Source organism: Anomaloglossus baeobatrachus, chromosome 1 (genome assembly GCF_048569485.1).
Source record: "Anomaloglossus baeobatrachus isolate aAnoBae1 chromosome 1, aAnoBae1.hap1, whole genome shotgun sequence".
In the NCBI taxonomy this organism is placed as follows: Eukaryota; Metazoa; Chordata; class Amphibia; order Anura; family Aromobatidae; genus Anomaloglossus; species Anomaloglossus baeobatrachus.
This window is the reverse complement of record NC_134353.1, coordinates 422,702,159-422,729,706: the sequence shown is the minus strand read 5'-3', so window position 1 is coordinate 422,729,706 and position 27,548 is coordinate 422,702,159. Positions and strand designations below refer to the sequence as shown.

Sequence of the window (27,548 nt, the reverse complement as noted above, 5' to 3'; positions counted from 1 at the left end):
TCTCCTCAGCCAAAGAAGTTCAGGGTGCAAAAATCAGCCACTAAAGCGATGGCGTCTGTGGTCTGAGATAAGGAGAGCGTGTTTCTAGTGGACTACCTTCAAAAGGGTTCCACCATCAATCCAAGGTATTACAATGAACTTTTGGACCAATTGAAGGCAGCCCTGAAGGCCAAAAGGCGCAGCAAGCTGTCCAAAGGAATCTTGTTCCAGCAAGACAACACCCCTGCTCACACTGCACAAGTGACCACGGCAAAACTGGCAGAGCTGGGCTTTCAGCTAGTTGACCACCCACCTTATTCACCAGATCTAGCTCCCTCCGACTATCATCTGTTTCCAAACCTGAAGAAATACCTCAAGAGTACCGAATTTCACACCATTTCTGATGCCATGGCTGCTACGGATGCCTGGTTTGAGGCACAACCGAAATCCTTCTTTTTGCTAGGCTTGAAGTGTGTTGACATCAGTGGAGAGTATGTGGAATAAATGTAAATTTTCATCTTCCTATCTCGTTTCTTTCTGGGTAAAGCCAAAGACTTATCAGCAGCCCCTCGTAAAATCTAGATATGTATTTACTGCAAGGGGATTGTAATGTTTCTAAAAGTAAGTATCATTAAAATGAATGGAAAGCAAATATCACGGCCGTTTTCCCTAGTAAAATATTGAGCTGACAATTAAAAGGATCCTGAATAACGTTAATAAGAATATGTAGTCAATTTGCAGGTTAATAGTGTTAGAAAGGTGCCCGGCTGCAGTGATGAAAATGTTGCTACCGGGAGAAGATGAACTCTTGTCTTTCCAGTAGCCGCCAGCTTTCAGTCGATCAGGCGTGTTGTAGTGGGTACAGTCATCACTCACAGAATTGTGAATGGCGGCTGTAAGAACTCCATGGCATGAGGTACTGCAGAACTGGAAATCAGTCCAAGTGAAGGGGTGTGCTGTGAGCAGTGACTGTAGCTACAGCGGCACCCCTGTATAACTAAAAGTCAGCAGCTCCTAGGAAGAGTAATGTTAATTTTTATGGTATAATATGCCTATTTCTGTTCTTCTAATAATGCGATTATTTTCTTAATTGATTCCAGACAATGAGGATCCTGATAGTGCTGTGGATGATCGTGATAGTGATTATCGAAGTGAGACTAGCAATAGTATCCCTCCAGCATACTATTCCACATGCCAGCCAAACGCCTCTGTACATCAGTACCCGGTGCGACATCAGTACAGTTCCCATGGATCATACACTGATTCCGTACACAGTTATGAAATGGATTTCTCTGATCATCGACCAATCAGGTACAAATACCAACCAGTTGCTTACCATAATTTGACGGCGTTCTAATTGCCATGTTACGTAATATTGCTAAACATCATTATACATTAATAACTGATGGATGGCAGGATGGAGGGGTGTGTTTGACCCCCTCTGACCTGTCTCCTCTCTCCCTGGATGGCAGGCGTTACGATAGTGCAGACTCTGCCACAAACGGCCGCAGTGATGTGGAGTCTGTCTCTGGGTCAAGCCGCCTCACCAGTCGGCAGCATTCTCTGGAGAGTCGGCAGTCACTAGACCTGTCCGATAGGTGGGTCAGTCCCGAGATGTTGCAGTGTGAGTGCTGCAGAGTCACGTGCTCGTCCTATGCACATGCCAAGACAGGCCGTAATCTGTATAGGAAATTTCAATTTAGTCTTTTAGCTCCTTTCTGTGTTGATAATTCACTTACATAAGAAAAGGAAACTTTTCATTAGACACACATACAGGTTTTGATGGAAATCCAGAAAGTAGAAGAGTCCACCCTCTGGGCTAACTTGCTCTTAAACCTTTTTACATTGGATAAAACTTTCATACAGCAGTGATTGAGGCTTCATTAGAGCAAGTGATTAGTTGGAGACAGCTCCCGAGCATCATCTTCTCACATCTACTCCTCTAATGATAGGTCTCTTCCGCTACACACACATAGATACCTGCCAGTGTAGGGGGGCAGGGCGGGGAGAAGCTCTGGGGACTCGCCTCTTGATCTAGTCATCCCATATGGCTATTTAAAGTATGTTTTCTATGAAATGTCAAAGCATTTCAGAGTAAAACTTACATGCAGTAAAGTAGCCGGTGTCTGATTCGCGTTGTCCGTGATTCCGGCAGCATGCATCAACTGACACATTCTTTTTAACCAGAATTTTCAGAAAAGTTACCAAAATCTAGGGATTCTAGCACCAGAAAAAGCTGCGAAAAAAAAAGTTTACAAAAGTTTAAAAGTTTACGAAAGCTAAAAGATAACAAAAGCAAAAAAAAAAGACAAACAGTCTAGAAAGACTAGTAAGTGGCATTGTAGGGTCTTTTTACTGACAGATCAGTACTATGTGGCCGTACCCTAAGCACTTAATTTATTTAAAGTCCCTAAGATTTGACTTTATAGTTTTCCTTGACCAGTCAGCAGCCAGCAACAATACTATACTAATGTTGGCTTGTTTTCATAAGATAAGTGCCTTATGGTGTCCTTCCTGATGAAACTTTCATTAAGACCCGCAACACACATCCGTTTTTTTTGTACGTGTGCGGTACGTATTTGCACGTACCGGAGACACGTACACACGGAGACCCATGTTATTCTATGGTAGATGGCACACACACGTAAAATCCCACGTAACGTGTGTCCGTGTGGTAAGTACGTGTGTGCGCTTTTCTATACTGACGACATGCCCGTTTTTTGCCGGCAGCACGCAGGCACGGACCCGCTTTAGTCTATGGGTCCGTGCCTGCACGGACCGCACACGGAGTATGTCCGTGTTCAGCACGTATCGTGTCCGATTTTCATCACAAACTTTGAAACACTTGTTACCAATCTATCAGGTCAATTGATGGCAAACAAAAACACCAGGATCTCATGATGAATGATTAACAACGTTTAATTGGGTAAGAATGCGGGCCTTTAAAAACGGACAGCACACGGGCAGCACACGTACGTATTTTATATCAATACGGACATTACACACACACACACACGGCTCACATACGCCAACACACGGATGCCATACGTACCGGAGAAACGCCCGTAAAAAACGGAACACAGACCCGAAAAACTGACTGTGAGACACGTACGTTTTTTTTGCGGAAGTGTGTTTTAGGCCTAAAGGAAATTTGTCATCAAGCTTTTGCTATGCAATCTTAGGACAGCATGAGACACATGAGTCAGGGATCTGTCACTTATTACGCTGGGTGCTGTTGTTTCAATATAATAAGTGTTTTATCACAAGAGATTAACATTGCCAGACAAGCTGCCCTGCATCCTGGTCCATCCTCGCCCCCACCACTGATTAGCAGCTTTCTGCCAATATACAATGTACACACAAAGCTGCTAAGCAGGGCAGGGGAGTGGGTGAGCTTACTTTTCTCAGCTCTGCACAATGCTACATCTAAAAACTCTTATTGTATCATAACGGCTGCACTCAGTAATCTAAGTGATATAACGGTAGATTCACGGTCTCTTTTCCTACATTATACTGCTTTCAGATAAGGTAGCAAAAACCTGCTGACAAATTCAGTTTAATATAAACAACGTATTACATTAAACAAATTAATGGTTGGGAGTTTTATTTATTTAATCAACTAATTATTTAATTCATTTAAAACAAAGAAATACATCGGGCTTTGTCCATACATGCATCTTCGAATCCCTTTTCTCTGTTCCTTTCTATGAAAAGAGAAACAGAATTCATGCGACGGAGTAATCTGTCACATCATCTAAAACTATACCTTCCACAAATGGCTACGAATGCTGTGAGCAATTATTTCTTATTAAATCTACCAGCAAATAGATCTGTCCTTTCAAACAGGCAGATTTGGTGAATGTATATATACTTAACTGATTCTGGATCAAGTGACCTCAGCATTCCCCATATTATTGCCTGAAGAATCTTCAGTGTACTGAGACACATCACCAGGCAGTAGTACTTTTCCTTTTTCCAAAAATGCCCTTCTTTGTCTGTGGCAGCTCACATTTACCCCTTAGGGCTCGTGCGCACGTTGCAGGGTTTTTTTTGCATTTCCGCAGCGTTTTAAGCTGCAGCGTCACATTGTCAAAATGGATGCGTTCTGGTTCCCCAGCAAAGTCTATGAGAATCATGCAAAATCCGTGCGCACAATGGTTTTTTGAACACAGCCTTTTGAAAGTCAAAAATTTGACAAAATCTCTGTGTTTAAAAAAGCAGCATGTCACTTCTTTTGTCTGTTTTGGCAGCGTTCTACACCCATTGAAATCAATGAGTTGTTGAAAAACGCTACCAAAATGCTAAGCAGTGTGTTTGCACTGCATTTTTGTTGCGATCCGCATGTTTATTTGACATAACAAACGAAGGTCTTTCGGTCTCTCTCTCTGTCCATGTCGGTCTCTCCCTCTCTCATACTCACCGATCCCCGATCACAAGCGCGGCGCTGCACGGCGTTCACACTGCTCTGGCGGCTTCTCCTCTTTTGAAAATGCCGGCCGCTCATTATTACATCTCGTATTCCCTGTTTCTCCCGCTCACCAGCACCTATGATTGGTTGCAGTCAGACACGCGTCCACGCTGAGTGACAGCTGTCTCACTGCAACCAATCACAGCCGCCGGTGGGCGTGTCTATATCTTGCAGTAAAATAAATAAATAAATAATAAAAAAAAACAATGTACGGTCCCCCCCAATTTGGATACCAGCCAAGATAAAGCCACACGGTTCAAGGCTGGTATTCTCAGGATGGGGAACTCCACGTTATGGGAAGTCCCCCAGCCTAACAATATCAGCCAGCAGCCGTCCGGAATTGCCGCATCCATTAGATGCAACAGTCCCGGGACTCTACCCGGCTCATCCCGAATTGCCCTGGTGCGGTGGCAATCGGGGTAATAAGGAGTTAATGGCAGCAGCCCATAGCTGCCACTAAGTCCTAGGTTAATCATGGCAGGCGTCTCCCCAAGATACCTTCCATGATTAACCTGTTAATTAAAGAAAATAAACACACACATCCAAAAAATCCTTTATTTGGAATAAAAGACAAAAAAACACCCTCTTTCACCACTTTATTAATCCCCAAATACCCCTCCAGGTCCGACGTAATCCACCTGAGGTCCCACAACGCTTTCAGCTCTGCTACATAAAGCTGACAGCAAGCGGCCATAGACCACAACCTCTCTCTGTCAGCTCCACGCAGCAACTGAAGTGAGCCGTGCGATCAGTGATGATGACGTCACCCGCAGCCAGCGCTCTCAGGTTGAGGACTCCAGCTGTGGCCGCGGGTAACCTGAGTGACAGCACCGCTGATCGCGCTGCTCACTTCAGTCACTCAGGGGATTTGCGGTCACTTCACGGGTGACCGCTAATCAGGACGCGACACACAGACAGAGCCGCGGCATGACAATGAAGTCGGGTGAAGTTCATCCGAGTTCATTCTCATCGCCCGGCTCTGTCTGTGTCTACAGTCAGCGGGCATGTAGCAGAGCTGAATTGCCGGGGGACCACACTGACAAAAAAGCATCCAAAACGCATGTAAAATCAATGCAAAATGTATGTGTTTTGGATGCATTCTTTTTGTCAAAACGCAGTGTCAAGTCTGCCAGCGGGTGCACTTTTTTCTGCACTGGTCAGGACGCAGTGTGCGCACGAACCCTTAGTTTCCCACTTTAAAAAAATTGTGATGCTCCACTGGATGCCATATTACTGAAGTTTTCTTGGAAGCGATGCTCCATACACTGCTACAGTCAGAGCCATAGGCAGCCTGCATGGTCTCTGTACTGCGGATCTGCAGGTTTGGTGTGTACCGTCATACAACCCCTGCTTACAACATAATGAACCTCACTAAATCAGTAGTTTATAGAAATGTATTACTTCATTTGCTACCACGGACATATAATTTATTGAGTTCACTGTGTATGAAAACAGCAAATCTGCATTAATATATAATGCATAAAGTACTGGCCCTTTTAAGAAATATTTTACATCAATTAACAATTTATTACAAAATATAAAATAAATAATTGTGCATTTATAGCTCAAAAAGATTGCAGTTAAAGTGAGTTTGTCACCTAAAAATATCATTTAAACTAAACACACAGTCATATAAGTAGTAGCCCCCTATAAACATCATTCCTGCACAGTATAAGTCTGGGCCTGCATTGTGTGAAAATACTCTTTATCGCCATATGCTAATTATGGTTCTTAGTGCACTGTTCTTCCACCTTGGCTGAGCAGTAAGTGCACCATTCTGCTCCTGAATTTGGATATTTCTTCCGCCCTCTCTGAAGATTGACATTGCTGGCTTCCCCAGATCCTGAAATGTCGCAACAGATATCTAATGTCTGCCTTTCTGATGATACAGTGTTGGAATTCACATTGCCAGCGCTGTCTCAAGAGAAAGCTGGTGCCTATTACTGTTGGAGAGCTTCTCTGCAGGGTGTGTGCACAGCTCTCAGCTCTCTCCTCTCTCCTGCAGTGTGTGCGCACAGCTCTCTCCTCTCTGCTGCAGTGTGTGCACACAGCTCTTTCTTCTCTGCTGCAGTGTGTGTGCACACAGCTCTCTCCTGTCTGCTGCAGTGTGTGTGCACACAGCTCTCTCCTGTCTGCTGCAGTGTGTGTGCACCCAGCTCTCTCTTCTCTGCTGCAGTGTGTGTGTGTCGCGGGCGGGAGAGACACCGCTGCGCTGCGCTCACTAACGCTCGGGTCCGGCGCTGCTGCGATGGCTGCTCGGTGGCTCGAGCGGTGGGCCGGATCCTGGGACTCGAGCGGCGCTCCTTGCCCGTGAGTGAAAGGGGGTAGTTTGGTTTGATGCCACCCACGGGTTGTGGTGAGGTTGGGCACCACCGCTGCTGGTAACGGGGATCCCGGAAGCGATGGCAGGGAGCAGCTGGGATGTTGTTTTCCCCCTCCGTGGGTAGGGGTTGGTGGTCCCGGGGCCCGGTGAGATGACGGGGAGGCAGGGTTGCAGGGGCAGAGTCGCCTGGACTGCGCTGCGCGGTGCCGGACGGCACGGTTGTACTCACTCAGCCACAAATGTACGCAAAGTCTCTGGTAAACCAAACGGCTGGATGGACGGGTCCCGCAGCCGGCTGCTGTGGCTTCTCCTGGACGGTTAGTGGTGGCTGCCTTTCCCTGCACTTTTGTGTATGTTTGGTCCCGATGGATTCCCACCGGTAGCCCGCTCCCCAGCGTATATATGTGCCGGAGGAGCCCTTTTGCCCGCAGGCTCTGGCCCTTGGAACTCTAGCTGTGGCGGTAGCTGTATTTCCTCTTGCTGGTTGGACGGTTGCCTTCAATCGGGTCTTGGCTGTTAGGAAACCCCTGGGGTTCCAGTCACTGATGGATTTGACCTCTAACGGCGACTCCAAGCCTGGTCGGGGTCCGTAGGCCCTGCCCGTGTGTGCTGGCTTCACTTCGCTCCCCGGTTCGGTACCGGCGGGCCACTGCCCGTTCCCGGTCCTACGGTTCCGCGTTGATCTGCCTCTCCTGCAGACGGCCACCACCGTCTGCCAACCTTGCTTTTGGTGCCCGGGCCACACACCCGGACACAGTCAGTTTACTCCTCACTTCTCATTCACTCCTCACTGATCTGCCTTCCCTTTCCCGCCTCCAGGACTGTGAACTCCTCGGTGGGTGGGGCCAACCGCCTGGCTCCACCCCACCTTGTGTGGACATCAGCCCCTGGAGGGAGGTAACAAGGATTTTGTGTCTGGCTGATGTGCCTGTCTCAGGGTGGGGGGGTGTGTTGTAGTACCTGTGACAACCTGGCTAGTCCAGGGCGCCACATGTGCTCACAGCTCTCTCCTCTCTGCTTCAGTGTGTGTGCACACAGCTCTTTCCTGTCTGCTGCAGTATGTGCACACAGCTCTCTCCTCTCTGCTGCAGTGTGTGCACACAGCTCTCTCCTCTCTGCTGCAGTGTGTGCACCCAGCTCTCTCCTCTCTGCTGCAGTGTGTGTGCACACAGCTCTCTCCTCTCTGCTGCAGTGTGTGTGTGCACACAGCTCTCTCCTCTCTGCTGCAGTGTGTGTGCACACAGCTCTCTCCTCTCTATTGCAGTGTGTGCACACAGCTCTGCTCTCTCCTGTCTGCTGCAGTGTGTGTGCACACAGCTCTCTCCTGTCTGTTGCAGTGTGTGTGCACACAGCTCTCTCTTGTCTGCTGCAGTGTGTGTGCACACAGCTCTCTCCTCTCTGCTGCAGTGTGTGTGCACACAGCTCTCTCCTCTCGGCTGCAGTGTGTGTGCACAACTCTTTCCTGTCTCCTTCAGTGTGTGTTTTCTCCTCTCTACTGCAGTGTGTGCACACAGCTTTCTTGTCACCTGCCGTGTGTGAGCTCTCTCCTCTCTGCTGCAGTGTGTGTGCACAGCTCTCACCTTTCTGCTGCAGTGTGTGTGCACACAGCTCTGTCCTCTCTACTGCAGAGTGTGTGAGCTCTCTCCTCTCTGCTGCAGTGTGTGCACAGCTCTCTCATCTCTGCTGAAGTGTGTGCACAGCTCTCTCGTCTCTGCTGCAGTGTGTGCACAGCTCTCTCCTTTCTGCTGCAGTGTGTGCACAGCTCTCTCTTTAAGGGTGGAAACACATCTATGCGAGTAAAATCGGTCCGACTGGGCTGAAAAATACTCGGCTGATTTTAGTTCACGTTAGGTGCGAGTGCAACGCAAGTGCGATGCTTTTTGCTCGCGTGTGTGTCGCGATTGCGATGCTAGTTTCATGCAACATCTTAATTAGATAAAAGCTATAACACATGTGTCATTTAATCAACCTATGGGAATGTGCTGTCACATTCATCTAATGTGCGAAGTTACTGCCACACTCGCAAATGTGAACGGTGGTGCGCGTGTGTGATGCTACTTTTAATCCCCTTCCATAGGAAATCATTGGGACAAATGGTGCGAGAAACTCGCAAAAAAGCAGCATGCTGCGATTTTTTTCTCGGTCCGATTTGGACTGAGAAAAAAATCGCAGATGAGAGCTGAATCATTGACTAACATGTGTCCGATTTCAATGCGAGTTTTTCTCGCATTGCTCTACTGCGAGAAACTCGCAAGTGAGAAGCAGCCCTTATGCTGCAGTGTGCACATGTGCCGCCCCTGCAGCGGTCGAGCCACTCGGATCCGGGGTCTGCTGTGGCTTGAGGGTCTCCGGACCCGGGGGGTCGCGGCCACTTCAAATGATAAGGAGGTATTTACAGGGGATAAGAGTTTGTGACGCCACCCGTGGTTCGCAGTAAGGGGAGTACTGCCGCTGCCGATGGGAGTACCCGGGGGACATGGAGTGGGGCAGCCAGATAACATTCCCTTCACAGGTAAGGGAGGCTCCGGGACTCTGGACGAATGGAGGTGTAGGGGAGTGTTGTGCAGATTGGAAGCAGGGGAGGACAGCGTACTCACTCAGGCAGTGTTGGTAGTGATGTGACCGCAAAGCAGACTCTGACACAAAGGTAAACCAAGTCTCTGGGTGCCGCTGCCACTTCAGGGGAGCCCGACCGGGAGTCCGCTCCCTTTGGTATTGCTGATGGTCTGTACCTTGCCTTCCATGCACTGTATTTTAGATGTTCTGAGTGACCCCTATGCTTGAATCTGTCAGGGTCCCGCTCCCCACTGTTAAATAGGGAAGCTGTGTTCTCGATGGCTGACACTTGGGATTTCAGTGGGCCGCATAAGCTGGAAAGCCCTATCCCCCTCGTTGTGTTGATGTCTTCGATCTCTGATCTCTTGGGGAAAGTTCATAAAGATACTATCCTTTACAGGTTAATTATCAGGTTGCGTGAAGCTACTTCCTGATCTAGGGTCCAGTACCCCGCCGTGCTCCATACCAATTCGGTTACTAGGTACTCCGGTGCCAACCGTTCCCCAAAACTAAGCTTGGCACCTTTCTCCAATACCCTGCGACCGGGTCCCTGACTCCTTTGGTCCCAGACCACCGTCTGCAACCTAGCCAACGTCTCCCAGGGAGCACCAACTCCCCCTTGCTCCTCACTCTCTGAGGGCTACCACTCAACTAACTCTCCCCTCCCACTAGTCTGTCTGACCCCTAGGCGGGTGGCCCTGTTCCAGCTAGACCACCCACTGGTGTGCCTGACAGGGTGTGGTGTGAGGTGTGACTAGGATTTGCATGCTGATGGAGCAATACCAAAAGATAGGCTGGGGCCACACGGGCACTACTGCGATCCACTTGCATGACACTCGGCTCGTGCTGGCAGTACAGCAGAGCCGAGTGTCATGCGTGTGTCCTTGCAACTGAGGTCCATTCGTGTGAGCAGACCTCATCTGCGGGGGGCAGGCCGGCACTCAGGAAAGGAGGGAGGGATTTATCTCCCTCTCTCCTGCGTAGCCGGCTATTGCCATTCTCGCACTGCACTAGCGGTACACCGGTGTACCGCGAGTGCAGTGCGATTTTTCTCTCGCCCCATTCACTTGAATGGGTGCGAGAGAAAGAGTCTCGGCTTACAATCGCAGCATGCTGTGATTGTTTTCTCGGTCCGATTAGGGCTGAGAAAATAATCGCTCATGTGTGCTGACACACAGGCTAGAATTGGTCCGAGGGGAATGCGATGTTTTATCGCACTCCACTCGCACTGTTTTTCTCGCCGTGTGGCTTAGGCCTTAGGATCCCAGAACCATGAGGGGTTGAGTGAGTCCTGCACAAGACAAGAAAGACGTGCAGAACCCTGTGACACCATGACTAGTTCAGGGGCATCACATACACACAGCTCTTTCCTGTCTCCTGCAGTGTGTGTGAGTTCTCTCCTCTCTGCTGCAGTGTGTGCACAGCTTTCTCCTCTCTGCTGCATTTTGTACACACAACTCTCTCTTTAACGCTGCAGTGTGTACACACAGCTCTTTCCTGTCTCCTGCACTGTGTGAGCTCTCTCCTCTCTGCTGCAGTGTGTGTGTACATCTCTCACTTCTCTGCTGCAGTGTATACACACAGCTCTTTCCTGTCTCCTGCAGTGTGTGTGAGTTCTCTCCTCTCTCCTACAGTGTGTGTGAGTTCTCGCCTCTCTCCTGCAGTGTGAGTGCACAGCTCTCTTTTCTCTGCTGCAATGTGTTCACAGATCTCATTTCTCTCCTGCAGTGTGCATGAGCTCTTTCCTCTCTGCTGCAGTGTGTGCACAGCTCTCGCCTGTCTGCTTCAGTGTGTGCACAGCTCTCTCCTCTCTGCCGCAGTGTGTTCACAGCTCTCTTCTCTCTGATGCAGCGTGTGCCAGCTCTCTCCTCACTGCTGCAGTGTGTACACATATCTCTTTGCTTGTCTCCTGCAGTGTGTGCACAGCTTTCTCCTCTCTGCTGCAGTGTGTACACACAGCTCTTTCCTGTTTCCTGCAGTGTGTGTGAGTTCTCTCCTCTCTCCTGCAGTGTGTGTGCACAGCTCTCTTTTCTCTGCTGCAGTGTGTTCACAGCTCTCTCCTCTCTCCTGCAGTGTGTATGAGCTCTTTCCTCTCTGCTGAAGTGTGTGCACAGCTCTCGCCTCTCTGCTGCTGTTTGTGCACAGCTCTCCTCCTGCAATGTGTATGTAGCGCCCCACGGGGCCTCATGGTTTACTCGTCACCGGGCCAGTGGTTTTGTGGGATTGCTGTGACTAGCCTGACCCTGCTCCGTGTCGGCTATATGTAAGGCCGGCTTCTCACTTGCGAGTTTCTCGCAGTAGAGCAATGCGAGAAAAACTCGCATTGGAATCGGACACATGTTAGCCAATGATTCAGCTCGCATTTGCGCTTTTTTTCTCAGTCCAAATCGAGCTGAGAAAAAAATCGCAGCATGCTGCTTTTTTGTGAGTTTCTCGGCGAGTCTCTCCAATGCAAGTCTATGGGAGCGTGTAAATAATCGCATGCCACGGGACGGCACTCACACCATCCTAGTGACATCCGATTTTCTAAACACATTTCTCGCATGTTTCCTAAAACACTGAAAATGAGTGATGTGTCACAACAGTGTCTGTCAATCTCTATTCTCTGTCAGTCGGTCTCTCCCTCTCAGTCTCTATTCTCTCTCTGTCGATCGGTCTGTCGGTCGGTCTGTCGGTCGGTCACTATCTCTGTCCCTCTCTCTCTGTCCATGTCGGTCTATCCCTCTGCCCCCCTCTCATACTCACCGATCCCCGATCACCGTCGTGGCGCTGCACGGCGTTCACACTGCTCCGGCGTCTTCTCCTCTTTTGAAAAAGCTGGCCGCTCATTATTCAATCTCGTATTCCCTGTTTTCCACGCCCACCGGCGCCTATGATTGGTTGCAGTCAGACACGCCCCCACGATGAGTGACAGCAGTCTCACTGCAACCAATCACAGCAGCCGGTGGGCGTGTCTATGCTGTGCATTAAAAAAACAAAATAAATAAATAAAAAAACCGGCGTGTAGTCCCCCCCAATTTTAATACCAGCCAGATAAAGCCATACGGCTGAAGGCTGGTATTCTCAGGATGGGGAGCTCCACGTTATGGGGAGCCCCCCAGCCTAACAATATCAGCCAGCAGCCGCCCAGAATGGCCGCATCTATTAGATGCGACTGTTCTGTGACTATACCCGGCTCTTCCTGATTTGCCCTGGTGCGTTGGCAATCAGGGTAATAAGGAGTTAATGGCAGCCCATAGCTACCACTAAATCTTAGATTAATCATTGCAGGTGTCTATGAGACACCCCCAATGATTAACCTGTAAATTAAAGTTAATAAACACACACAGTAAAAAAATCCTTTATTTGAAAGAATAAACAATAACAAAGACCATCGTTCACCACTTTATTAAGTACCCAAAAAACCCATCCATGTCCGATGTAATCCACGGAGGTCCCGCGTCGCTTCCAGCTCTGCTACATGAAGGTGACAGGAGCAGCATAAGACACCGCCGCTCCTGTCAGCTCCACGCAGCAACTGAGGTGAGTATCGCGATCAGCTGATGATGTCAGTCAGGTTACTCGCGGCCACCGCTGGATCCTCCAACAGTGACAGCAAGTCACCCGAGTGACAGCGATGAAGTCACAGGTGAGTTGCGGTCAAGGGGGGAGAATACAGCTGGCCGCGGGTAACCTGAGTGACAGCAGCACTAATCGCGCTGCTCAATTCAGTCACTCAGGAGATTAGCCGTCACCGGTGAGTCCTTCACGAGTGACCGCTAATCAGGACGCGACACAGACAGAGCCGCGGCATGACAATGAAGTCGGGTGAAGTTCACCCGAGTTCATTCTGATCGTGCGGCTCTTTCTGTGTCTGCTGTCATCTGCCATTCAGCTCTGCTACATGGCTGTCTGTGTCTGCTGTCAGCGGCCATGTAGCAGAGCTGAATGGCAGATGACATAGTAAAAACGGATCTCATACGCATCAAACACGCATTACACACGCTCTGCTATCCTTGAAATAATTAAAAAAAAGGAACGCACTTGCATTGCACACTGACCTAACGTGAACTAAAATCACCGGAGTTTTTTTCAGCCAACTCGGACCGATTTTACTCGCATAGGTGTGTTTCCAGCCTAAAGGACAAACAAGTGAGTGTCCGGTGTAGAGGGGGATGGAAGGAGGGTAAAGGGTCCCTGGAAGGCGTCACCGGTGCAGTGGTGACTGGGGTTTTGGCCGCCGACCCCTCCTGCGACTTTTCCTCTCCCAGGAGCGGTGTTGGATGGGAATGGGGGATGCTTTGCAGCGCCACCCGTGCTGCGCGGCCAAGAATTAGACGCTGCTGCGAGATGTTGTTTTCCTTCAAGGCTGATGTTAAAGCAGCACAGATAGTCCATCTCCCCACAGGTAGAGCGAACCCCAGGGAGGATGAGGCCGATGAGGATGGCTGATGGTGCCGGCAATGACAAGGACGACACAGGGGGCTGCAGTTCAAAGTTCCGTTTTCTCACAGTTCTTAAAGCTCCCCGGAGGTGCCACTTTCCGCCGCCATGGATGGACTCCAGCCGATCCCGGGTGAATCGGAGGCAATCACTGGTGTCTGTGGAAATGTTTGAGACCTTCCTCCTTGCACTGACTCGCAGCTCCCCATGGCCTGAAGAAACTTGGGGACTCGGCTGTCTGTGTTAAGTGTCCTGTCCCGTATGCAGGTGACGCAGGTCCTCGCTGTGGGGCCTGGCTGTAAACCTGACCTCGGATCCTATAAGTCACTGTGCTCCTGGAAAGTGGGTGGTGGGCAATGGGACATGAAATCCCCAACCCCAGCAGATTTTCTAAAGTCCATGAAGGTTTCCCCAACCAAGGATTCTGCACCCCGACTGCACTGGCACTGTGGAAGTGGTTAAGCTCCGCCCCAGCTGCCATGTCTCCTGTGTCTCACCATCTCCATCCGTCGCCTCTGTCTCTCGCCCTCTTTCAGTCTGGCCGGTCATAGCTATAGAAGTTCTGTGAAGCACTTGTGGAGCCCCGTATTACCTTCTGGTGCAGGTCGCCGCAGGGTCTCCATGGGCTTGGAAATCTTCTGGTCACAGGTAGGTTAACTTCAATGGGGGATTCGTGACGCCACTCTCGGTATTTGCGTCAGGGGGGTGACCGCCACTGCAGATTAGGGAACGCCTGGGCCCTGGGGCTGATGTTAGATGCAGTCAGATGTTGTAGCCTCCCGAGAGTGAGGCTGGCCTCGGGGCCCGGTGTAAGTGTGTAGTACCACAGGTCGCAGAAAAACTCACACACAAAACAGCAATGTCTTTCAGGGTTTTTACTCACTTTCAGGTGGAAGGGGTGAGTTAACCCGGGCAATGCTATGGTGGACCAGGTGGAGCCAGATATCCCTTCGGCTGATGTAGGGGTGACTGCTGACTCGCCTTCCTAGCCCTTCTTATTTGGAGGTGACCCCAACTTGAAGTCTTGCTGGGATCACCCAGGGAAGTCACATACGCCGTTCTCCCCTTTCTGGCCCGTTTGCGGGCAGCGTGGACCAAGTAATTCTGGCTGCTTGCCGTCTGTCACTTATGGGCCCCTCGTTGCTGCTGTGGCTGCGGACTCGGTGTAGGTTGGTGAGGTGCATAAAGTGACCTCACCAGCAGGTTTGGCAGGCCAACTGAATGGGCCCCTGCTTTGGGGACCTGTCTCCCCGTGCGGGCTGGGTTTACTGACAGTCCCCTTACTCAGCCACCGCTGCACTAGGTGGATTTCAGGCAGCACTGAACAGTAGCCCTTCTCCCCCGCCAGCAGCCACGAACGGTGCAGTGTCTGGAATGGCCCTGCTCCACTACTCTGCCCTCCAGACGCGACTCCTCCACTTCCTTCTCCTTTGGCTGCCTCTGCGCAACTCTCTTGTTCCCAGTGACACCACCCACCACTAGCTGGGAGGCGAGGGCCACGCCCCCTCCCTGAGTCTGCTCAGGGGTCCCCTCTAGCTGTGTGTATGCTCTGGTTACTAGTGTTCCATATGTCCACACCCTAGTCAGCCTCTGGGATTACCTGTGTTGTACTGACCCAGCATGGGTGCAGTACTCAGTGGTGCCTGACTCTCTATAGTAGCCGTGGTACTACAAGTCTTCCCAGAGGACCTGTTGCTTCTTTGCTGTCTCAGACTGTTCTGTGACTAAAATGAAACTGTCTCTTTCTACTCACTCACTGAGAGTGGCCCCCACCCTCTGGAATGACTCAGCAGTGCTGGGGAATTACCCATTGCTATGGTGCCCACCTGCAGTCTGGCTTCCTGTATGTGGTGACTCATTCTAGATGTTCTGTGTGAGTGGCAGAAACCAGTGATTAACCTCTTCTCAACCAGGAGAGAATTACAACTTAAACAGATGCAATTCCCTGTGGTGACTGAGCCTTTGGGGCGCCACATGTACACTAGCTCTCTGCTGTCACTTGCAGTGTCTGTGAGCTCTCTCCTCTCTGCTGCAGTGTGCAGCTGTGTGCAGACACACTCCAATCTAGTAACTGACAGTGAATGAGAGCAGGCACCAGATTTTTCTGAAACATCTCTGGCTCTTTTTCTGCCAGAAAAACAGGGAGAAGATTCCTCCAGGAAATGCTCTCCGTGCAAGCCAGCAATGCTAATCACCAGAGAGCGAGGTGGAATACCAAGGATTGCCAACATTCTAGAATTTCCAGGACAGTCCATAAAAATAGGGCCCTTTTTTCCCTGTTCGAATTTTTGTTAAAGTGTCCATGATTTTTTGAAGCTGAAGAAACTTATTATTTTGACTGTAAACAGATTATTTTGACTGTGATTTCTAACTTGATGGTGAATGCAAGTGATGTCTTCATATCAGAATTCTGGGCTTCAGACGTGTATCAATGATAATCCTAATGATTTATGATGGTTTTCCAATGTGTCTGTCCATGATTTTCTGAAAAAATGAAAAGTAAACTTAGTAACCCTAATTCACATAAACTAATAAAAAGCATTTTTTGCATATTAGTGGTCCAGACTTTATAGTAAAGGTGTGACTTTTATAAGAGCTAAGTCCCCTCTATGGCTATGTGCTTAGATGTACTCGTGTTTTATGGGTGACAAACTTCCCGTATGTAAGGGCCTTTGGCCACATCCACCCAAAAGCAATGAACAACAGTTCTGGTCAGTTATGGTTTCACTGACAATACTCAAGTACCTGCACAATCCACATTTTAACACTATGTACACTACATTGACTCTGTCAGTTCTTTCCTTTCTAGATTTTGAACAATTCAGTCTATCAGCTATAATAAATTGAAAGTATACTCGGCCTGTCGTGGGGTGTGCATCTGTAAGTCTGTCTGCATGCGCGCTTCAGGGTGTGGCTTCCTGTTGCAGGGCTTTAATGTATGATCCACATGGTTTTTACTTTGCTGCAAAATCTTAATTGAAAACATTATGGTAAATTCTGGATGTATGGCATATGAACACATATTAAAAGGAAGGACAGAGACCCTGATTCCAACGACTTATTACTTAATTTACTGGTTGCAGCAGTATTATCTGCTGCAGACCTCCATTGTTTGGCTATGTATAACCCCTTTCACACCACAGCTTTCTGTAAAATGTATAGTGACAGAAAGCTGCTAATCAGTGGTGTGAGCATGGTTAGACTAGCATGCACGAGACAAGTGGTCATGTAGTGATAAGCTCCTACTGATAAAACACAGTCCAATAAGTGACAAATCACTGGAATCAGGGTCTCTGTTCCTACACTTTGGTGCTCACAGATTACATAGCAAAAACCTGCTGAAATTTTCCCTTTAAGTAATATAAAATTAAAAGGGGATGTACACCTTTGAAATCAATTTTTCTATTGCTTCAGTTGATCTAAAATAAGCAAATTTGAAATAGTGTTGATTAAAAATACAGAGGGTTTATCATGTGGAGACTTTTTAAAGTCACTTTTGTTTGTGGCTTCATTGCTGTTATTTGCTCCACATTTATCAATGTAATGCACAGTTTGATACGTTTGGCATATCTTGGTATATAACACTTCTGTCTAGAAATGTTACTTCAGTTTTTATGCTATCTCCATTAATGGTGTGACTTGGTGACTCTTTTTGTAAATCTAACTAAATCCTTATTTACATAACTAACCAAATCCACTTTTAAAATTGGCAAGTGTAGCATTAACTTAAAAAGAGTGACATATTTTTTGCACAAAATTGATGTGGAATAAAATATCAATGTTTTTCCATAGTTACATAATACAACATTGTATAGTGTAATCCAGATTTCCTAATACCTTCCATCTTTGTTTTACTTTTTTATAACCTAAATTCAGTAGGCTGATAAGAAGAGGGAGCTGATGGAAGAAAATACTGTATGACTGCGGGATCAGACTACACAGGGCTTGTTTGTAGTCTGTAACCATGGAGACTTGTGGGGCTACATTACAGCTGTCAACACATAGGGCATATTTAATCAATAGTGCAAAATTACTTCAATACTTACTTTAATATTTTGATTTACTGAAACAATACAAAATCAGATGTAAGGGTGTACATAGCTTTTAAAACAGTAATGTAAGTTTACACCACACTTCTATGGTATCTGCAGTTATATCTGAAAAGAGTATAGAACATCAGAATTCCTTATACCACGCACATAGTAGGATTTTTAGGCTACCAACTGCGCTGTTTCATTTTGGCTTTAGAATTGTAATGTATTATACTTTTAAAGCACCACTCCAGCATTTTTTCATTGCACCGCTGGTGGAGTAGTGCTTTAAATGTAAGTTACTCATCCCCCTGTCTTAGGCCTCCTTCACAAGTCCCTGTTTCCAGTATGTGTGGCATCTATTTTCACATGTAGTGGAGACTCATTCACACATATACTAAGAATAATCTATGGGGATCTTCACAACTCCATATTTTCACATAAACTGTGTGTGCTTGTGATCCCTAAGGAGATATGTCATTTTTTTTTACTATCAGCGGGGATGGAAAGGGTCATTAGAAGTCTATGAGTCCGTGAAAAACATCTACCACACATGGATGACATCCATGTGACATCGTGTGTCATCTGTGTGAAACATACCAGAATTAAGTACATTTAATAGAATTACTGACTTTTAAATGTTAAAGATGTGCAAATATGATTGATAGATAGACAGATAGATAGATAGATAGATAGATCGATGGATAGATGGAAAGATAGGTAGGTAGATAGGTAGATAGGTAGGTAGATAGATGGATGGATGGATGGATGGATGGATAGATGGATAGATGGATAGATGGATAGATGGATAGATACATGGATAGATAGATAGATAGATAGATAGATAGATAGATAGATACATGGATAGATATGTAGATGATAAATGGATGGATTAATGGATAGATAGATAGATAGATAGATAGATACTGTGGTGTTTCCCTGAAAATAAGCACTGGCAGGAATTTTCAGCCGTACCTCGAAACTAAGCTGTAGTCGCGGTTCAATGATGAAGTGTCCATGCAGATAAAAAAGTTAAAGATTCCTGCAGGACACTTCATAATAGAAAGCAGATACCCCCCAAAAGAGAGAAGAAAGAAGAGAGAAGACCACCAATAATACTCACCAGATGCCGATCGGGAGGACCTGCAATGAAATGCATCAAGGACCTGCAGTGGAATGCACACCCACACACATCAGATCGCACACCCACACAATCAGATTGCACACCCACACACATCAGATCGCACACCCACACACATCAGATAGCACACCCACACACATCAGATCGCGCACATAATCACCCCATCAGTCCGCAAACACACACACACACACATTAGATCGCACAAACAATCACACATCACATCACACCCGCTCACCATATCCAGTGATACCTACTGCTTCTGGCCGGCAGGGGAACCTGGGATGCAGTACAGTGGAGAACGACGACCTGCGGTGGAACACATGGAGGACCTGCAGTGGAACGTATCAATGGGGTGTCCGCAGTCAATCACTTGCCCACGCCACTCTACAATTTATTGCCCAAATCTAAACTAATTTCTAATATGGCTGTATTAATAGTTTCCTACCCTTCCCTTACTAGGTGATCTACTATTGATTTTTTTCCCCTACTTCCTGTCTGATGATGCTTTGTTTCAGAATCCTAGTGCATGATGTGATACACACACAAAGCTTTATCAAAGCAGGGGGCAGAGGCTGCAGTCACTGTCACAGCCTCTGCCCCCTCACTGAAACAAAGTGTCATCAGTGAGGCTCGTTTTAAGGGCTACACTGGCTCTGCTGTCCCTGCTCTGTCCTTCCCTGCTTGCTATGCGCTGTGTGATCTGCACAGTGATTATGTCTGCTCTTTTGCCAGCTCAGATCAGTAGAGCCAACATAACAGAGGAACATGCACTGTCAGTGCACTCACAGTACCCTGCGGAGTTCAGAGATCAGCACCGCTCTCGCACGTGATGGTATTGTGGGGGCAGCGCTGGATCTGCTCGTTGCCAGATACTCTAAGGTTGTGCACTAATAGGGTGCGCTGCTATTGCCTTTCGATTGGGCAATAAATAGATAAGGGTTTAGATTGAAATATCGTCAGCCTTCGAACCACTCATTCTATCTGAAACTAAACAGTCTACTTATGGCTGCAAATGCAAAGCTATGTTGGTTGTGAGCAAATACTTTTTATTAGATTAGGTTTAAAGGTGACCTGTCACCAGGTCAAAAAGGCTACCTACGACCACCACTATACTATACTTTAAAGTCAATGTTCTGTATAAAAAAATAATATAAAGCTCCAACTGCTAAAAAGAACCATTTAGAAATGAATCATCACAGATGTTTTTACTTAAAAACAACATTAGGTTGTCTGAAAATAATAAATCAACATCAGGTTAAATATCCAACTACCACTTATCACTAAGCAAATCATAAACCCAGTACTATAAAATGTAATATTTCACAGTGTTGGTGCCAACGATGTCTGCACGGTTTTAGATTACATCTATGGTGCTGATTAAGAATGTTACTTCCTGTCATGATGTATGTAGTTTTCTCCATCCCATATTTTTGTATAAGATGCCATGTGATGTATTTCACCTTCTCTCTGTATTTGCTGTAGTACTATGTCTTGGGATGTAAGTGACCATACCTTTCCCCAGCCTGTATCATATTGCAATCAGGCTTCAGCAGTAGCTATTGTCATTGATTTGGTGGGGGTTGCATATATATATATTGTTCTTCTCAGCATGGGACTTCTCCAATCTACAACTTGGTAAACAGAACAGAGCCAGCAGTCTAAAGTCCATTCATGCATCAAATGGCCAGGAGGAGGTGTGCCCACCTAAGGGGCTGATCCCAGGAGAGAAGAACATGTTAGTTCAGTTAGTTGGATATCGGCTGGAGAAGGATGAGGACCTATGGCTGAGGCTGGATCATAGAGAATGTGTATGGACTGTTGCAGACTGGAGATCAAGTGGCCACATGGGATTGTGTTGTCTCAGCCACGCTATCGGATTTAAGGAACACATCTAAGGACTGTTGTTGCATTTTCCTTGGCGTCGGATTTCCCTGGATCTTTTTCCTTTGTGTGGACTCTAAAGAACCATTTTATTATTGGATGTTTTATGCTCCCTGTCTCATTAAATCTTCTTGGATTGTTCATTGGCCTGGCGTCTCTCACTGCTCTGTCGCATACCCCGTCACAAACTGGTGGCAGCGGCAGGATCAGAGCAGAAGAAATGGAGGCCAATCAACGTCTGAAACCAGAATGTCAGGATACAGGAACTGGACTGTGGTGAGCCTACAAACAAAGGCCCGTGAATTAGGTGTCGGCTACAAAGGACTCTCTAAGGAGCAACTAATTGAGGCATTGGAAAACGCTTGCCTGCAAGATGGCACCGAGGAACAATTTCCACAGCAAAGGGAGCAAAGACGGGAGCCGGAGGTGAATACCCAAAAAAGTCAATGGGTTGTGTGGTACGAGGAGGAGATGGCCTTGCTGGGAGAGAAGACCACCATAGAATATAAGATGGAGGTCATGCGTGGAGCTAAAGAGAAGGAGCGCAGGATGGAGGAGATGGCATTGCTGGATAAGCAGCTCGCTGTGGAAGCCGCAAGAGGTTCCAGACAGACTGTAACCCCAGCACCCATCATGAGGGAACTTCCCAGGGTGTCCCGCAAAGACTTCAAGCAGTTTAATGAGGCTGCTGGTGACATTGAGGGCTTCTTCCAGGACTTTGAGCATCAGTGTCGAGTAATGGAAGTCCCAGAAAGGGAGCGCGTCCGGCATCTGGTTGGGCTCTTAGAGGGTGGAGCTGCTGCAGCCTATAGAGCTATGGACCCTCGGTGGAACTGTGAGTATGCGGATATTAAACAGACTATTCTAGAACATTATGCTGTAACGCCAGACACTTACAGGACTCAGTTCCGTACGTTAGCCTGTGATGGGGAAGTGTGTTTCAAAATGTATGCCCACAGACTGAAACAAGTATGCCATCGCTGGCTGGAGGGAGAGGGGGCCTTAACTTGGCAGACCTTCCTCCAGGTCATCCTAAAAGAACAGTTTTATGCCAAGTGCCCTACTGAGATCCGGGAATGGGTGCGTGAGAGGAGACCAGAGACAGTGGAACAAGCTGCTGCTCTAGCTGATGAGGTGCTCACTATCAAGCCTCAGTGGAAGAAGCTGCTAGCAGAGGGAGCAAAAATGACCAGCACCTCAACTCCAGAGGTTCCTTGTCCTTCAGTGCCATATGTTCCTCAACCTCCTAGATCACCACCTCATGTGGATACCCGTGTGTATGTGCCTCCAGTTGCTTCGACCACATTTTCTGGAATGCGACGAGGAGAGAAAGTAGAAGAGCGAAGATGTTATAGCTGTGGGCATCCCGGGCATCTGCGGGCCACATGCCCATCTATCCCGTGGAGTCATCCTCCAAATCGACAACCACCTCCAGCACCTGCACCTCCCTATCAGTCACCAAGGTCTCCTACCTACTTCTCCAGAAGGCAAACTGGAAGGAGTGAGACGCAGCGCAGATGTTATGGTTGTGGGCATCCTGGGCATCTGCAAGCTCACTGTCCAGGTGTTCAAAGGCAGAACAGCTGCAGACCACCTTTGCCTGTCCATTATCTACAGACACCCTCAGCAGGAGAAGAGCTGGATTCAGGCCCTGATGATTTGCCAAGTGACTCTGATATGTTGACTTCCCTACCAGGAGTCTATGGGGTGCGAGCCACAGCCGCCCGTTCTTCTGATCTTCAGCATAAACATCTACAGGAGGTTGTGCTGGATGGCCAAAAAGTTGTTGGCTTTCGTGACACTGGGGCTTTTCTCACCATCGCAGATCCCCGAGTAATTCAACCAGAAGCAATTCAACAGGGACCAGGAATTGCCATTGAATTGGCAGGAGGTACTCAAAGATACATTCCAAGAGCTAGTGTGACCCTGGATTATGGCTTTGGGGCAAAACAATGCATAATCGGTGTGATGAGCGGCCTTCCTGCAGACATACTCCTAGGCAATGATGTGGGAGATATACAATGCCGATTTGTGGGTGCAGGAAGCAGAGTTTAAGTGAAGGAGGATATAAACTGGACCCGAACATTCAACCCTACATCTTCACCATACACTAAAGAACCTGGAGCCAACACCCAAAATGCAGATGGACTGTCCAGGCAAGAGGAGCCTTGAGTCCTGTCAGCCATGCCTGCGTGTACTTAACCAGCGACCTGTAGAGGTCCCTAGTATGTACACAGGTTGGGAGGGGAAGGAATTGTCATGATGTATGTAGTTTTCTCCATCCCATATTTTTTGTATAAGATGCCATGTGATGTATTTTACCTTCTCTCTGTATTTGCTGTAGTACTATGTCTTGGGATGTAAGTGACCATACCTTTCCCCAGCCTGTATCATATTGCAATCAGGCTTCAGCAGTAGCTATTGTCATTGATTTGGTGGGGGTTGCATATACATATTGTTCTTCTCAGCATGGGACTTCTCCAATCTACAACTTGGTAAACAGAACAGAGCCAGCAGTCTAAAGTCCATTCATGCATCAAATGGCCAGGGGGAGGTGTGCCCACCAGGGGCTGATCTCAGGAGAGAAGAACATGTTAGTTCAGTTAGTTGGATATCGGCTGGAGAAGGATGAGGACCTATGGCTGAGGCTGGATCATAGAGAATGTGTATGGACTGTTGCAGACTGGAGATCAAGTGGCCACATGGGATTGTGTTGTCTCAGCCACGCTATCGGATTTAAGGAACACATCTAAGGACTGTTGTTGCATTTTCCTTGGCGTCGGATTTCCCTGGATCTTTTTCCTTTGTGTGGACTCTAAAGAACCATTTTATTATTGGATGTTTTATGCTCCCTGTCTCATTAAATCTTCTTGGATTGTTCATTGGCCTGGCGTCTCTCACTGCTCTGTCGCATACCCCGTCACAAACTGGTGGCAGCGGCAGGATCAGAGCAGAAGAAATGGAGGCCAATCAACGTCTGAAACCAGAATGTCAGGATACAGGAACTGGACTGTGGTGAGCCTACAAACAAAGGCCCGTGAATTAGGTGTCGGCTACAAAGGACTCTCTAAGGAGCAACTAATTGAGGCATTGGAAAACGCTTGCCTGCAAGATGGCACCGAGGAACAATTTCCACAGCAAAGGGAGCAAAGACGGGAGCCGGAGGTGAATACCCAAAAAAGTCAATGGGTTGTGTGGTACGAGGAGGAGATGGCCTTGCTGGGAGAGAAGACCACCATAGAATATAAGATGGAGGTCATGCGTGGAGCTAAAGAGAAGGAGCGCAGGATGGAGGAGATGGCATTGCTGGATAAGCAGCTCGCTGTGGAAGCCGCAAGAGGTTCCAGACAGACTGTAACCCCAGCACCCATCATGAGGGAACTTCCCAGGGTGTCCCGCAAAGACTTCAAGCAGTTTAATGAGGCTGCTGGTGACATTGAGGGCTTCTTCCAGGACTTTGAGCATCAGTGTCGAGTAATGGAAGTCCCAGAAAGGGAGCGCGTCCGGCATCTGGTTGGGCTCTTAGAGGGTGGAGCTGCTGCAGCCTATAGAGCTATGGACCCTCGGTGGAACTGTGAGTATGCGGATATTAAACAGACTATTCTAGAACATTATGCTGTAACGCCAGACACTTACAGGACTCAGTTCCGTACGTTAGCCTGTGATGGGGAAGTGTGTTTCAAAATGTATGCCCACAGACTGAAACAAGTATGCCATCGCTGGCTGGAGGGAGAGGGGGCCTTAACTTGGCAGACCTTCCTCCAGGTCATCCTAAAAGAACAGTTTTATGCCAAGTGCCCTACTGAGATCCGGGAATGGGTGCGTGAGAGGAGACCAGAGACAGTGGAACAAGCTGCTGCTCTAGCTGATGAGGTGCTCACTATCAAGCCTCAGTGGAAGAAGCTGCTAGCAGAGGGAGCAAAAATGACCAGCACCTCAACTCCAGAGGTTCCTTGTCCTTTAGTGCCATATGTTCCTCAACCTCCTAGATCACCACCTCATGTGGATACCCGTGTGTATGTGCCTCCAGTTGCTTCGACCACATTTTCTGGAATGCGACGAGGAGAGAAAGTAGAAGAGCGAAGATGTTATAGCTGTGGGCATCCCGGGCATCTGCGGGCCACATGCCCATCTATCCCGTGGAGTCATCCTCCAAATCGACAACCACCTCCAGCACCTGCACCTCCCTATCAGTCACCAAGGTCTCCTACCTACTTCTCCAGAAGGCAAACTGGAAGGAGTGAGACGCAGCGCAGATGTTATGGTTGTGGGCATCCTGGGCATCTGCAAGCTCACTGTCCAGGTGTTCAAAGGCAGAACAGCTGCAGACCACCTTTGCCTGTCCATTATCTACAGACACCCTCAGCAGGAGAAGAGCTGGATTCAGGCCCTGATGATTTGCCAAGTGACTCTGATATGTTGACTTCCCTACCAGGAGTCTATGGGGTGCGAGCCACAGCCGCCCGTTCTTCTGATCTTCAGCATAAACATCTACAGGAGGTTGTGCTGGATGGCCAAAAAGTTGTTGGCTTTCGTGACACTGGGGCTTTTCTCACCATCGCAGATCCCCGAGTAATTCAACCAGAAGCAATTCAACAGGGACCAGGAATTGCCATTGAATTGGCAGGAGGTACTCAAAGATACATTCCAAGAGCTAGTGTGACCCTGGATTATGGCTTTGGGGCAAAACAATGCATAATCGGTGTGATGAGCGGCCTTCCTGCAGACATACTCCTAGGCAATGATGTGGGAGATATACAATGCCGATTTGTGGGTGCAGGAAGCAGAGTTTAAGTGAAGGAGGATATAAACTGGACCCGAACATTCAACCCTACATCTTCACCATACACTAAAGAACCTGGAGCCAACACCCAAAATGCAGATGGACTGTCCAGGCAAGAGGAGCCTTGAGTCCTGTCAGCCATGCCTGCGTGTACTTAACCAGCGACCTGTAGAGGTCCCTAGTATGTACACAGGTTGGGAGGGGAAGGAATTGTCATGATGTATGTAGTTTTCTCCATCCCATATTTTTTGTATAAGATGCCATGTGATGTATTTTACCTTCTCTCTGTATTTGCTGTAGTACTATGTCTTGGGATGTAAGTGACCATACCTTTCCCCAGCCTGTATCATATTGCAATCAGGCTTCAGCAGTAGCTATTGTCATTGATTTGGTGGGGGTTGCATATACATATTGTTCTTCTCAGCATGGGACTTCTCCAATCTACAACTTGGTAAACAGAACAGAGCCAGCAGTCTAAAGTCCATTCATGCATCAAATGGCCAGGGGGAGGTGTGCCCACCAGGGGCTGATCTCAGGAGAGAAGAACATGTTAGTTCAGTTAGTTGGATATCGGCTGGAGAAGGATGAGGACCTATGGCTGAGGCTGGATCATAGAGAATGTGTATGGACTGTTGCAGACTGGAGAGCAAGTGGCCACATGGGATTGTGTTGTCTCAGCCACGCTATCGGATTTAAGGAACACATCTAAGGACTGTTGTTGCATTTTCCTTGGCGTCGGATTTCCCTGGATCTTTTTCCTTTGTGTGGACTCTAAAGAACCATTTTATTATTGGATGTTTTATGCTCCCTGTCTCATTAAATCTTCTTGGATTGTTCATTGGCCTGGCGTCTCTCACTGCTCTGTCGCATACCCCGTCACACTTCCGTTTTGCCAGATTGGCTCTAGTATCTGAAATATTGAATAATGAATTCATTAATTAATGCAACACGGTTGAAAGCATTCAGAATTTAAGGAATAATATTATTTTTGTTACAAGTAAGTAAACAGTCTAAAATGATACAAACAATAAGAAATTAAAAAATCTAACAGTGACAGAAAAATGTTATATATGATTCGATTAATCAATACAATATTAATTAGGTATTGATATTAATGTCAATGCTTCAGAAAACTGTTATGCGATTTACTTTTATGTGTGTTATCATGACAATCACATTGGAGACTCCAACAATAGTCTGCCATCATGTCTATGACCCATATCTTTCCTCCATCACCTTCATATCCTGGTGGAACCTTTCGCATTGTTTCTCTATGGTTAACTGGAAATCTGTTTAAATGGCTATGGAGATAGTGCACCTTTATGCTCATATTAACTCCCAAATTTCTGAAGTTAGCAAGCAAATCTGGCACCAATTCTTCATAATTACTGTGATTACTCAAGTAGTTCTTCACAATGAAGACAAAAGTCTTCCAGGCCGAAGCCTCAGTGTCGTTCATGCATGTGTTAAAATTGGTATCTCTGATGAATTTACGAAGATGAGGACCATAAAAGATTCCATCTTTCAGTTTTTCCAAGCTCAGTTTAGGGAATGATCTATAAATGTACCCCAGTGTACGCAATGTACAAATGTGCAAATGTATGCAAGTACCCGATTTGTCCAATGCCCTAACAAATTGCTTCAGTAATCCTAGCTTAATATGAAGTGGTTGGAGAATGATTTTGTCCTTTTCCACCAGTGACTTGTTGATGATATTTGCAGCATTTCTTCTCTTGTAGGCCATGACTTTTGTCCAATGATCTTGCCTTGCCCCCTACTATCCGAGAGGCACATGAAGCATTGGTATTTTATGTATCTGGCTTGACATACAAGCAAGACTTTCACCATCTTCAGAACAACACAAATTGACCACTGATGTTCATGAGAGATTTTCTGTAATACGATTTTTACATTTTCATATTCTTCTTTAAGTTTAGTTGAATGAGCAATGGGAAAAGACACAT

General features: G+C 47.4%; 1 protein-coding gene across 1 annotated transcript in view; it reads left to right on the top strand.

The window, feature by feature from the left end:
• Positions 1-27,548, top strand: part of UNC13A (unc-13 homolog A) — a 475,959-nt gene that overhangs the window by 137,973 nt on the left and 310,438 nt on the right. Inside the window, exons 9-10 of the mRNA XM_075352602.1 lie at positions 1,080-1,290; positions 1,452-1,577. Coding sequence (XP_075208717.1) covers positions 1,080-1,290; positions 1,452-1,577 — 337 coding nt within the window. The remainder of the gene's footprint in view (positions 1-1,079; positions 1,291-1,451; positions 1,578-27,548) is intronic.